This window comes from Sinocyclocheilus grahami, unplaced genomic scaffold (assembly GCF_001515645.1).
Source record: "Sinocyclocheilus grahami isolate Dianchi unplaced genomic scaffold, SAMN03320097.WGS_v1.1 scaffold116.1, whole genome shotgun sequence".
NCBI classification, from domain to species: Eukaryota; Metazoa; Chordata; class Actinopteri; order Cypriniformes; family Cyprinidae; genus Sinocyclocheilus; species Sinocyclocheilus grahami.
Window position 1 is genome coordinate 1,039,519 of NW_015505295.1, and position 14,337 is coordinate 1,053,855.

The window sequence follows — 14,337 nt, forward strand, 5'->3', positions numbered from 1 at the left end:
TTTTATTCTTTTAGTGAATCATATTTTTCACAGTTATTTTTGTTAATGACTTTTTAAATCTTTTTTTTAATAATTTAATATTTAATAATAATTAAAAGTCAATATTTACCCATTATTCTTTCTTTGCATTTCTTTTTTTGGAAGAGATGGAGTGGACTTTCTGTCTGTGTTCAATTACATTTCCTTACAAAAATATGTTTTTAGTAGTTAAAGTGTATGCTTAAAACAAATGAAAAATCTGTATTCAGAAAAATGTGCGCTCATATTTTCAATATACATTCTAGGAAAACAGATTTCTTTTTTTTTTTTTGCAATTTTGCTCTGGCAAATTTGTCTTTTTTTAAGGATATTTAGATATTTTGACTAAAAACAAGACAAAAATATTAATGAAGAATTGTGTATCCTAATATAATATTAAACACTATCATTTTACTTTTTCCCCCACCTAACCTTGGTTATATTTGTTTATATATATTCTCATTCTATATAATAATTAATCAGTAATAATAATTGATAATTTACTATTGTTTAGATAAAAAAACGAAAACAAAAAAAACATATTTGCTATTATGTATTTATTTATTAGCATTTCTTGTTTGGAAGAGATGGTTTAAGTGGATCTTCTGCCTGTGTTCAATTACACTCCCTTACAAATTTTTTTATTCGTTTAGTGAATCCTATTTTTTACAGATATTTTTGTTAATGATTTTTATAATTTAATACTTATTTAATAATAATTGAAAAAAATATTTACCCATTATTATTCTTTCTTTGGAACAGATGGAGTGGAGTGTTCAATTACATTCCCTTACAAAAATACTCTTTCAGTGAGCCCCATTTTCACAGACTCACACTCTGAGCACTGACCGCAAATTAACCACATAATATAGATCGGATAAATTGTTGGAAATAAATGGTTTTAGTAAGGCTTTCCAGTTGTCTTTGACTTGAAGACTCTTTCAGTAAGATTGCAGGCACATCTGTAGTAATACAACACTAGTAGGGTTGCAGCAGTGTGTTCACTCATGCATATGTTGGCTGATGAATGATAGTCTGTTCGGGACAGGCTGTGATTTATAACGTGATGGATGTGTGTTCTGGGTAATTACGTGTGAGTGTGAATGGAACAGATGCACCTGCTGTAGTAAATCATTAACTGTTTCACTTTTACCCTCCCATATCTACAGACATAGGCCTTGGGAAATAATTTGGGCATTAGTACCAAACTCAGCTTGTTGTATTTGATTTAATTGGATGTTTAAAAACTCCCACTTGATGATGCATTGTTTTAGACTATTACATGTCAGCCTAATGCGTTTGCCACATCGCTCTGGCTTTGTCTAATAATGTGTTGTGTGTTGCAGGTTGTGCATTTGTAAAATACCAGAGTAATGCAGAAGCGCAGGCGGCCATTAGCACTCTCCATGGCAGCCGCACTCTCCCGGTTAGTGTTCCGTTCACGGTCACATTCAGAATTCCACCCACAGTCACACCTACAAGCATAACACAACACACTAGCACATTGTTTAGATAGTCATACTTACTCACTACAGAGTCTTTGTGCTTTGTTTAAACATCACCCACTGCATGTTTTACCTCGAGACTTGACAGTTTCTTTTATTTGGTTTTCTTTATCCCCTCAGGGTGCGTCTTCTAGTCTGGTGGTGAAGTTTGCAGACACAGAGAAGGAGAGAGGAATCAGGCGTATGCAGCAGGTGGCCTCCCAGCTGGGTGTCATTAGTCCCATGAGCCTACACCTGGGCGCCTACAACGCCTACACACAGGCAGTGAGCACTAACACCACACAAGATCCAGTGCAAGAAGATACTTAGGCCCCGTCCACACAGAGACGCGTTTAGCTGTATACACATAAATTTCGTATCGTAAGGCGTTTCGTCCAGACAGATCCGGCGTTTTGGGAGAGTGCACTTGCGTTTTCGTGCGGACATCGAATCCGTATCAGTTTTGCCAGATTGGAAATGTCCAAGTATCGTACACAGAAGCTCAAAATTATCGTATTTGGAAGAAAATTATCGTACACGAGTAAAAACTTACAGAAAACAGCTATTTATCTACTAGACTAGAACAACAACTTTTTGACACAACCTTCAAATGACCACAATAAATAAATAACTATGCTAGGGCCCTATGAAATAGGTTTTATTTTTTCCCAAATTCCTTTTTTTTTTTTTTTTTAAATTCCAAATAAAAAAATTTTGGGATTCAGTTTTTTTTCCATTTACATTTTTCTGGACACCTTTTTAAATGGTTAAATAAAATTGTATTAATCAAAAGCATGTCTAATTAAATAATGAAACTTATACAATTCAACAACAAATCTATTAAAAAGTTTAACAAAAATTTCATGTTTAGGGTCTTATGAAATGTTCTATTTTTTTCACCTTGTTTATTGTTACCAAATTCTGTGTTTTAATATGTCTAATTATTTGAATGCATAAAAACTACTTTTATTTATAGCCTTATGAAATGTTTTTCTTTTTTCTTTAGAAATTCTGCATAACACATTAATTTAATTTATCTTTTAATTAATATTGTGATTATTCCTTAATAATTTTAGTAGTTGTACGTACATTCTACTTAACAATAGGAATACATTTCTGGCAGAAACTATATATTTTTCAGTCTCAGAGCAGTTCTGTTCTGGGGATGTTGCTCATGTATTTATGTCCTATTTAGTGAGAAGGCAGATGCTGAAATCACCGCGAGCGTCACGTGCGCTTCAGTATGTGTGTAGTAAACAAAACCGCGTGACATTCATTCAGTCCTTAGACTATGATTCAGACAGACACAGGACATGCAGGATTTATATTTAAATAGCCTTTTTTGCGGCTTAACATTTACAGATACTAGTCCATATCACGATTTAAGTGTAATGACCTTCCTTTGATTAATTCATCCGTGACATTCCGCGTTATACAGTAAATTCCGTTGACTGGATTCCGCAATTCCATCCGTGTTTTCCGCATCGCGGAAATCATAGGACCATAGACGTACCTTGTGGGAAGGTCCAAACTCCACCTCTGAGTCGCTGTCATCAGAATCCTGCATGTTGCCAGATGTTGAGGGTCCTGAGGTGTGCACCAACCCATTTAGAGCATCTGTAATGAGCTGATTTCATGGCTTTGTTTTGACGAGGTTGACTTTGGAAAAAACACGTTCTGAAATTTCAAAATTATCGTACATTATGGGATTTTTTTCATTATTGATCGTACTTCGTACAGAGGTCAAAATTATCGTACAAATACGATAATTATCATACGTCTGGCAACACTGATCCATATATTTTCTGAAACGATGACGTCATCAGCCCAAGTCTCGCCCCTAATCAGACACTGCCACGTCACGTAACAGCAACAAAAACATGAACAAACACTGCACAATTGTCTTTTTTATTAACTAACATTAACACAGATTAATAAATGTATTGTTCCATGTTCGTTTGTATACCGCGCGCAAGGTTTATGCGCATAGTCCAAGTCTTCTTCTCCGTTTTAGTGTGTCTCTGTGGCAGAATTACAGTGCCACATGCTGATCTGGCATGTATACTACATCGTTTTGTATCGGTTTCGTGGTTTCGTGTGGATGCAGATATTTCTTGAGACGAGGAGAAAAAACAGATCGGATAGGGAAAGCTCTGACTTCGTGTGGACGTAGCCTTACACTACCATTCAAAACTTTGGAGTCAGAAATTAATGCTTGTAAAGACTTGTATATTATTACAAAAGATTTCTATTTTAATTTCAATATAAAAGAATCTTTAAAAAGTAAATCACATTTTCCACAAAAAATATTAAGCAGCACAACAAATGTTTCTTGATCAGCAAATTAGCATATTAGAATGATTTCTGAAGGATAATGTGACATGAAGACTGGAGTAATGATGCTAATATATTGTAAATATATTAAATAACAAAACAGTTATTTGAAATTGTAATAATATTACTGTTTTTACTGTATTTTGGGTCAAATAAATGCAGCCTTGGTGAGCATCAGAGACTTGAAAACCATTTTAAAAATCCTTACTGATCTTACCCAAATGTTTGAACAGTAGTGCATATGACATGAACTGAATAAGATTACAGATTAAATTAAACATTTAAATAATTTTTATAATCCTACCAGCATCATGTCCATTGAGGAAGCAAATATTTTTGACTTTATTTTGAACAGTCTCTGTCTTTTAATTCTAATAGGTTTCCTTTTTTTGTTTCTATTACGCAAGTTTATACTTTACGTGTGGTTTAAGTGTCCAAATATTTTATGGGCCACTATATGCACCAGGATTTATTTCACAGAAAATACATTGGGATGAAATTGAGGATTATAGCAATAACTGGAAGTTGCATTAGGTTTGGTACCAGAAATACTTCCATAATTACTTTCCGTTCCGTTCTGCACACAGGAAGTTCTAATTGAAATGGCATTGACCTAATAACCCCTGTACAACCCCTGCACAGTACTTGAATTTAGTCAGAGCTTGATGTGTCATAGTCCTTTGGATTCACTCCTTGTTTTGTCCCATCCAGCTCGTCCAACAGCAGGCCTTGGTGGCTCAGTCCGCATATCTGTCTCCCGTTGCGACGGTTGCTGCAGTGCAGATGCAGCAGTTGGCTGCTCTCAATCCCAGCAGCATCATAGCCACACCCATCGCCTCAATCACACCCTCCTCAGGTAAATGACAGCCTGCTACAAAAAGCAGTTTATATTTAGTATTCCCATTCCAGTTGGATTTATTCAAGTATTTGTAATTGTCGTTCTGCTTTAGGTACGAGCACTCCTCCTACCATTGCTGCTACACCTGTGCCTGCTCTGCCTCCACAAATCGCAGTCAGCGGTTACCCTCCAGTCCCTGCACTAACCAATGGCCATTCTGCCTCTGAAACCCTCTACACCAATGGTGTCCATCCGTATCAGGGTGAGGATAGCTCCTCCAGTCTTTATTCTTTATTATACTATATTGTAGGGCTGCATGAGAAATCATATTTTAAATGTTTTCACGATTTCTGCTTCGCTTGATTTATTAGGCATAATCCTTGTCCGAGTAAGGTCAATTCTGAGAATTTTTTCTAAACTCATTATTAATGTTAGAAATGCTTTGCTGAAACATGTTACAAAGACTGCGAACTTGTGAAGTTAAACCGTTAAACAGTTTTTCACCATGTTCAGGTTTTTTTTGGGCGGGGCTAAAATCATTAGCATCAGTGGTTCGCCTGCAATACAGCTCGGTCTCCTTATTTAAATTAAGCTGCTAGAGGAAGCATCCATTCAGGTTGTAGCGGTATTTGAAGTTTGAGAGCAGAGTTGTTGGGTTTTCGCAACAAAACCAGCCCAATCGCGTTTCGGGAAGGGTTCCCTGGTAAAAATTCCGGGGGGTAAAATACTTTTTTTTTGGCAGGGTTCCCCTGGTACAATTTGCATTCCAGAGGCTAAATATCACGTTATTGGGGTTGCTTTAGACTTGGCAACACTGGTTGAGCGAGACGGCAGCTTTTCCACGAGTGGGCGTGGTTTTAGTGCTGACAGCGGACACTCCGCCAGTGTTTGAGAGCAAAGAATACTGCTTATTTTTTCAAGATTTTGATACCTTATTTTATTTACTTAGTGGTTTTTATCATTCAAATTTGGCTGTGTGGTTAAGAACACATTTTTCTGTGGTGTGACAAACTCAGAACACACATTTAATATTGCTTTACACGGACTTTAAATAAAACTAATACTCATAGTACTCAATTTTTTTTATTTTTATTACCATTACCATTATTATTGTCTCATTCATCACTGCTTTTCTTCTGTTTGATTTCAATATTTATCTATACTTCAGCTCAGAGTCCTGTATTGGATCCTCTCCAGCAGGCGTATACAGGCATGCAACACTACACGGGTGAGACTTCTGAACTCTTGAATCTCTATTTGAAATATGTCAAAGTGAAGAATGTGAAATACAGTACTCTCTCTTTCAACAAAAGAAAATTGTTTTCACTAAACGAAAACAAAGTTTTGATGGGATTCCCAATACTGTCAGTAGTTGTTTTCACTACTGAGGTTTAATCAAAGACTAATTGAAGCTAGTCACTAGCTGAGTTGATTTAGGCTATTTTTACAGCATGGCCGGCAAATGCAGTTTGTCTTCCTCAAGGTTTGATCTGCTCAAAACAACAAAAACAGACTGTGGAATGGCACTTGAATAGATTACTTTATCCTGATCTCATGTTTAACTTCATTACTCCACCCACAGCTACGTATCCTGCTGCTTATGGATTGGTCGGTCAACCATTCCCACATCAGCACACTTTAGTCGCCCAACAGCCACAGCAGCTGCAGCAGCTGCAACAACGAGAAGGTAATGATGTAATTTCCTGTTCAACTGGCTACTATAACCACTGACATCCTGTTTTGATTATTCCCTAGACTATTATTGAACACATTTCTCAATCATTGTTCTCCGAATCTCATGCTGCGCCACAAAAATGTTTTATTAAGGAATCAACATGGTTACTTCCTTTTTATGATAGAAGAATTAGACTGAAACATGTGTAACTGTGTGGTCTGATGTATTTCATTTCCTCCTTTGCTCTTGCCAATGTCTCATATCTTCTCTCCTCTTACTCTCTCCAGGCCCAGAAGGCTGCAATATCTTTATTTATCATCTTCCTCAGGAGTTCACTGACTCTGAGATGCTGCAGATGTTTCTGCCCTTCGGTAACGTCATCTCAGCCAAGGTGTTCGTTGACCGCGCCACCAACCAGAGCAAATGCTTTGGTGAGTGATTTCCAAAAGCCATATATAGAGCATGAAAAAGGACTATCTGAAATACAATGAAATGTAAGCATAAATAAATAAGGCATGAAATATATTTATTAGAGATGCACCGATTGATCGGCCAGTGATCGGAATCGGCCGATTTTCCTCATGATCGGCTCGGATCGGTGATTGGCCTGTCAGTCTCACTTCTTTCCGATTTCGAGCCGATCCATTTTATTACCAGCGGCACAGGTAATAACATCAGCCACGCATTCTCACCCTCTTCTCTCTCACACACGTCTCATTCGCTCCGGTTAAATAGTGCTTGTATTGCGCATTATTTTAGTCATTCCTGCATGTTTCGCGCTTATACTAAACACGCGCGCACCACCACTGATCTATATTAGTGGAGCGCACAATCCGCGCTCAGTCTCAAACAAACCGCTTGTGAGCCACAAATACCAAAATGAGTGGCTAACTGCGCTAAAACGTTCAAATACATACAAAATTATGTCAAAATGCCCATCTTGGCGAGTATCCAGTTAAACACAGTCAGTTTTGGAACGTTAAATAGTTGAGAAAGAGAACGCATGTTGTGTAACAGTATATTGGATCCGTGGATAAACTCTTAAAGGGACCGCAGTCCAATATTCCTGCTGCTGTCTGTCATGTTAATCAAAGAACAAAAAACAAAGAAAATAATTTTCTGCTCTTGACTGAATACATTTATATCTTTAATGGTAAGCATAAATCTGTATTTAATTTTTACAATGAAGAAAACAGAAATTAAAGGGGTCATATGATGCTTTTTTAAAGATAATTATTTTGTGTATTTGGTGTAACAGAATATGTTGACATGCTTTAATGTTAAAAAACACATTATTTTTCAAATACTGTACATTATTGTAGGTCCTCTATGCCCCGCCTCTCTCAAACGCTTCGTTTGCTACAAAGTCCCTCCTTCCGACAAGCGCAGTCTGCTCTGATTGGCCAGCTGACCCAGTGCATTGTGATTGGCCGAACACCGCAAGCACTCGTCGGAAAGAGAAAGGAAAACTTGAAATCGCATCATATGACCCCTTTAAAGTAATCAAATGTACAATAACACTGGATGTGTTATTTTACATTTGATTACTTTAATTTCTATAGTATTTCTTAACTGAATAAAAACTTACTTAACCCGAAAAACTTAGTTTCATAGCGCTCTTTAGTCTATTGCATTTATTTGTGCTGTTGTTTGCATTTTTTTTATTTGTTCTTATTTTATTACTGACTTTTTACTTTTTATGAAAATAAAACTTTGCGTTGAAGAAAAGTAGATTTTTGTTTGTAAATGCTGTCAATTATAGTTCTTAGAAAGAAAATTGGAATTGACAAAAATCGGTATCGGCAGATCACACTAACAAAAAATCGGAAATCGGAATTGGCCAAGAAAATTGCAATCGGTGCATCTCTAATATTTATTGATTTTTCATGTAACATGAAAAAGAATGTGAAATACATCTTAAAATCAAAAATGTCATCAAATATGAAACGAAAAATGCCGTAATAATAAATAAATACATCAATGTTACATTCAATAAATGTAAGCATAATGAAAAGTACAAATAAATAAATTGGGTGTGAAATTAATGTATGTAACATAAAAACCTAAAATACAACATGATATGTGACTCTGGACCACAAAACCAGTCGTAAGGGTAAAATTAAGATTTATACATTATCTGAAAGCAGAATAAATAAGCTTTCCGTTGATGTATGGTTTGTTAGGATAGGATATTTCGCCGAGATACAACTATTTGAAAATCTGGAATCTTGAGGGTACAAAAAAATTAAAATACTGAGAAAATCGCCTTTAAAGTTGTGCAAATGAAGTCCTTAGCCATGCATATTACTAATCAAAAATTAAGTTTTGATATATTTACAGTAGGAAATTTACAAAATATCTTCATGGAACATGATTGTTACTTAATGTCCTAATGATTTTTTGGCATAAAAGAAAAATCGATAATTTTGGCCCATACAATGTATCTTTGGCTATTGCTACAAATATACCCAAGCGACTTAAGACTGGTTTTGTGGTCCAGGGTCACATATATGCCTTAAAATGAAAAATGACATGAAATATGCTTTGAAATGAAAATTGTCACTTTCTCATATCACACAAAAATATGCATTTCACGCCTTATTTATGCATACATTTAATTGTATTTTGCAATTTATTTATTGCATTCCATGACTTATATAATTATGTATTTATTTAATTAGTCTGTCATACCTCTCCGTAGTTGACCGTTAAAACTCTGTTGAAATGACAAGGGAATCATCAGTGACTCATTCACCGAAGCACTTCCTCCACAGCATTTACATCTTCTATTTCTTTCTTGTTGCTGGTCACGTCCTTCACACCGCAGGTTTCGTAAGCTTCGACAACCCGGCGAGTGCTCAGGCTGCCATCCAGGCCATGAACGGCTTTCAGATCGGCATGAAGAGGCTTAAAGTTCAGCTGAAGAGGCCTAAAGACGCCAACCGCCCATACTGAGCCGAACAGGTGAGGAAAGCGAGTGCCTCTTCATTAAATCTCTCGGTATTATGCTTTGTGAGCAGTTCTAAACTAAACAGTCTAGCCTGTTTTGACTTATTAAACTTGTTACCACTGACCTAATGATGTATAATTAAATACTGTAACCTAAAGCGTAACTCATCAGCATTAGAAGCCGAAAGAAAAAAAAAACACTCATTAATTTTTACTTTCATTTATTGTTTTTGTGCTGTGTCATTGTTCACCAAAAAAAACTACAAAAAAAAAACAATCATACATACAAACACAACCTCATCCACACCAAGGCTGCCCCGTCCAATCATAACTCGTGCGGAGACCACGTCGCTATGGCTACGGTGGCCTAGCATCCAATAAAGCTCCCCCTTCCTCCCACAGCGTTGGTTTGTAAGTTGATTGGCCTGTGTTGGTTGCTGTGGAGATATTCCTGCCTGTGATGGTTGCCATTAGCAGTTTTGTTTTTTGGCCCTTTGTCATGTATCCTCCATGCTGAGAGTGCATGGCGGGTTACCGTGGTGACTATGGACTGTGTTTGGTGCGTTGTGACTCTCTCTCTCTTTTTGTTTTATAAATACTGATCAATAACTGACACTAATCTTTGATTTTCTCCTAACGTAACTCCGGTAGCTAATGGAGTTACTCAAACTCAATTGATCCTATTGAACTCTAATCAACCAGCTCAATGTGCTGCTTTTGGGTGGATTTTGTTTTTGATCAGTCTCCTCTGTGTTTTGTTTGGTCATGACTCTTATTTCTTATACAAAATACTCCCATATGTAGTCTGGTGGTGTTATAGTTACTGTGAATGTGGGGTGGGGGGTCTCAGTGTGGTTGTATTTGATTCCGAGAGCGTTTGTGCTAGTGGATATGCTGTTTCGTGCCAACGAGTGAGCTTGTGTACGTGCTTGCGTGAATGAGGCGAACGATCCGTGCGTTTTGAGCGTGAGAGCGAACGAGAGGTAGGGAACTTCATTCATTATATCTCTCAAACCTCTCACGCTGAGGTTTGAGGTGACACTTTGTGGTTGTTATGGTGAAACGAGTGACGCATTGTGCCGACCAAAGAACAGCATTCCTCTGTAGGAATTCTGGGTTATAATAGAAAACCTATACTTGCTCATTTATATTCAGTCATTCGTATGAGCTCTCAAAAAAGATGCAGTTAAGTCCCCAGCTGAACACAATACAGCCCAGAATTCCTATGGTGCATGTTGGAAATTTGTTTGCCTGCCAGAAATGTTTCCCCACTCTAAACGATCACTAACACAGAAACACACACTTGTATAAAAACCCCATTCACTGATTCGCATTGTAGGTTGCATGGAAGTATAGAATGGTAAGCATTAGGCTACGTCCACATTAATATGGATTTAATACGTTTCAAATGCTCTCTGTCCACACTAGCATTTTTAAGCGTTTTCCAAAAGTTGCTCACCTAAAAAATGCTTAAATTCCCTTGCTGTGCTCACGTAAAACACCATAAACTCTTACTAAGACCAGACATAATAAAGTTATTCTAGCACTGTCATTTTAGTAGTAAATAGGGGCTTTCGCACCAGAGGAACCTTTTCATAGTTTCTAGAACTGTTGGCGGAAGTTCCCGCTTTTTGGCATGTTCACACCGCAGGAACTAGAAACGTATTTGGTTCTAGGAACTGCGTTTGGGGGGAACTAAATTAGCTCCTAAAACAGTTCTATAGGAACTAACATGTGACGTAAGTGTACACTGATTGACCAAAAGCATACGAAGCACTGGCTACCCGGCATTTTTTTAAAAGCCACGTAAAAATATTTACTCCACGAACATGGAAAACAGCGACAACGGCTTTAACCTGTTGTCTGCAGCATTGTGTTTTTCTCAGCCTCCATGATATGTAAGACTGCAAGTTGTCATTGGAGATTTTGCTCTTTCAGTTGTAGGGCTGCACGATTATGACAAAAATCATAATTGTCGATTATTCCCTTGAAATTGTAATTGCGATTATTAATTACGATTATCACAATTTACATTAAATGATGTTTATACCATTGTTTGATGCAACTGCATGCCGTATTTTTAAATGAAAATAAACAAGCTGAAAACACTCTAACTGAAAAACTTTTAGTGCTTCTCTATAGTATTAAAGGGGTCATATGATGCTTTTTTAAAGATCATTATTTTGCGTATTTGGTGCAACAGAATATGTTGACATGCTTTAATGTTCAAAAAACACATTATTTTTCAAATAATATATATTTTTCCTCTGTGCCCCGCCTCTCTTAAATGCTTAGTTTTCTACAAAGTCCCTCCTTCCGACAAGCGCAGTCTGCTCTGATTGGCCAGCTGACCCAGTGCATTGTGATTGGCCGAACACCGCAAGCACTCATCGGAAATGTAACGCACCTTACCATAATCGCGAGCTTCATCTTTCAAAATAAATGTAAAGACGGTAAATAATGTCATTAGTTTTACCATCAGTTCAAGCCCGAAAGGGGAACAGAGTCGCGTGACAGACACAGTGATGAAGCTGGTATGTGTTTGCAGTACACAAGCCACGGTTAAGACAACTGACTCTGTGATTTAACCCTGTCTCTCTCCTCTCTCTTGCTCTCTCTCTCTCTCTCTCACACACACACACACACACACACACACACACACACACACACACACACACATGATAAAGAATATCTCTTTGATTTTGAGACTTCAGGGATCTTATCTATGCACAATCAGCTTGTAACACTCCAAAGAGAAAGGAAAACTTGAAATCGCATCATATGACCCCTTTAAGCCTCAAATGTCAACTATACATCGGATTGGTTTCTTCTTTAAATTATAAAAAAAAGTTCAAATATGAATGGTATTATAATGTTATACTAAAACTAAAATAAAATAATGGGAAAGACCCTTAAAATAACATGTAGAAAGAAAAAAAACGCATCTTAAGCACGCAGAATAACATAAGTGGACTTTGAACGATTACTTGCCGCTTTGAACGATTACGTAATTGTGGCATCCGTAATTGTAATCGCGATTACAATTTTGATTAATTGTGCAGCCCTATTCAGTTGCGTAAATTGTCTGTTTACATTCCATCTCCGTTATCACGAAACCCACCACACACCACAAAATCAGCTCTGATCACTGTGTCCTCCATTGACCAGCTGTTGATGTTTGTAAATGCCACGAATAAAGATGTCGCTGTTGGCCGCTTCAGAGTTCCTGCTGCCAGTGCGAATGCAACCAGGCAATTGGCCCGAGGGAGAAAATGGTTCTCTAGGAGCCACCATGCTCTGGCTAGTTCCTAGAACTGAGTTCCTAAGACTATGCGGTGCGAAAGCCTCTAATATCCTACCACTGTCTGGCGCATCCACGGCACATTCAAAATCGGTCATCTTTATTCAGTAATATTCAGTCATCTTTGCAGGCATTTATCTTTAGCAATATTATTAAAGTGAATAGAAGGCACAACAATGCTGGTACAACCCTAGATATATATGTGTACAATATGTGTCACATAACTAAACATACCTCCATTATCACAGTCCACACTACAACGTTTTCAAATTTATATACTTGGGAGAGCATCTTCAAACAGCTGTTTTTGCTGCACCAAAATGGGTATTTGTGATATTTTCAGATGCAAGAAAATTCTGATTATTAGTGTGGACGAAAAAAGATCACATTTATCCAGATCAATGTGGACATAGCCTTAGATAACCTTCCCAAATGCACAATAGTGTTAACTCTGTGAAATAAGTAGGAGTGTTTTTTGTGTTTATATGACTTGCTTTTAACTGCTGTTTTCGTTTTCTTTCCTCTCACAGGGAAGAAAGGAGAGGACTATCGGAGTCGATTACAAGTCACTTTTCCTCCATTGCAAATTACGGGACCAACAACTTTCACAAAACTACAGTATAAAACCTACCGAGATTATTTAAACAAAAATATACATTTAATAACAAAAACTGACTTGTCGTACAAAGTGCAGGTCAAGTAGAATGATTTGCTACCTTAACAGTATACGATATAGGGCCAATCAGCAACGCAACACCACTTGCTCTTCTGCTTCACACGCTGTTGTGCCGTGTGCTTGTGGGTCGTGACCTTTCTGCCCTCGGCCCACACATCTATGCCCTGCAAACACACACACACACACACACACACAAATGGGACCAATGCAAATATGTCAGTACTACACTAGTTTCGCTTCTGGGTTCAAAGGAACTATGAACTATTAAAGTCTTTCTGCAGCAATCTAAAATATGTATATAGAAATTTGAAGGGGACTATGTGCAGTCATATCGAAACGGTTGGGAGGGTGGGACTGGGTCAATGTGATCAGAGCAAAGAATCATGGGAGGAATATGGTAGATAGAGAAAGAATGTCCTTTTGGGAGTTTTGAAGGATTTGCTCTTGGTCTCTAATCGGAGTCCTGTTATACATAGTTCTTCATCTTTAATACTTAAGGAAACAAATGACCTGAGGTATAGGATGCTGGTCCTATATTGCGAACCTCCCTAAAGTGACTGAATATAGTTTATCACAGAGAGGCTGTTGTTAGAGTTTTTTATTTTTAGGTTTGTTAGTTTTTCTTTTTTCTTTTCTTTTTTTTAATTTGTGAATGATTCGAGAAGATTCATGAAAATGTATTTCACTGTATATATCATGCTTTAAAAATGAAGGTCAAGATTTAAACGTTTGGGATATTATTACTTATTATTATTATTATTATTATCATTATTATTTAGGGAAAGTGATTTCTATCTCTTTTTTTGCAATTAATTTATCTATTTCTTGATGGAGGGCATTTTTTAAATTATTTATGAAGATAGAGGATCATTGGCACATGTTCTGATGAATCCATGTATTTTTAGACATTTTATTTACAGATTTACCATTAATGAACAATCATTATTATTATTCTATTTATTTTCTTCAACTGTTGTTTCACAACCTGTCAATTACAAAAAAAAAATTTGAATAAAATTTTAAACAATATTTTTGTGTCTGTGAGATTACGGGAATGAATGT

The 14,337-nt window shown here is 36.9% G+C and overlaps 1 protein-coding gene across 3 annotated transcripts in view; it reads left to right on the forward strand.

Moving 5' to 3' along the window:
- celf3a (cugbp, Elav-like family member 3a) overlaps window positions 1–14,256 on the forward strand; it is a 38,555-nt gene extending 24,299 nt beyond the window's left edge. The window contains exons 6-15 of one of the 3 annotated variants that reach the window (XR_001609675.1): window positions 1,365–1,444; window positions 1,644–1,787; window positions 4,548–4,692; window positions 4,787–4,936; window positions 5,843–5,902; window positions 6,257–6,361; window positions 6,637–6,780; window positions 9,177–9,313; window positions 9,610–9,709; window positions 13,130–14,256. Coding sequence is in view for 2 of the 3 variants with exons in the window: in XM_016277836.1 (XP_016133322.1) it covers window positions 1,365–1,444; window positions 1,644–1,787; window positions 4,548–4,692; window positions 4,787–4,936; window positions 5,843–5,902; window positions 6,257–6,361; window positions 6,637–6,780; window positions 9,177–9,304 (956 nt within the window). In the remaining variant the exon portion in view is untranslated. Of the gene's footprint in view, window positions 1–1,364; window positions 1,445–1,643; window positions 1,788–4,547; window positions 4,693–4,786; window positions 4,937–5,842; window positions 5,903–6,256; window positions 6,362–6,636; window positions 6,781–9,176; window positions 9,323–9,609; window positions 9,710–13,129 lie in introns of all 3 variants that reach the window. The other 2 variants (XM_016277836.1, XM_016277835.1) reach the window with 2 other exon arrangements.
- The last annotated feature ends 81 nt before the right edge of the window (window positions 14,257–14,337 follow it).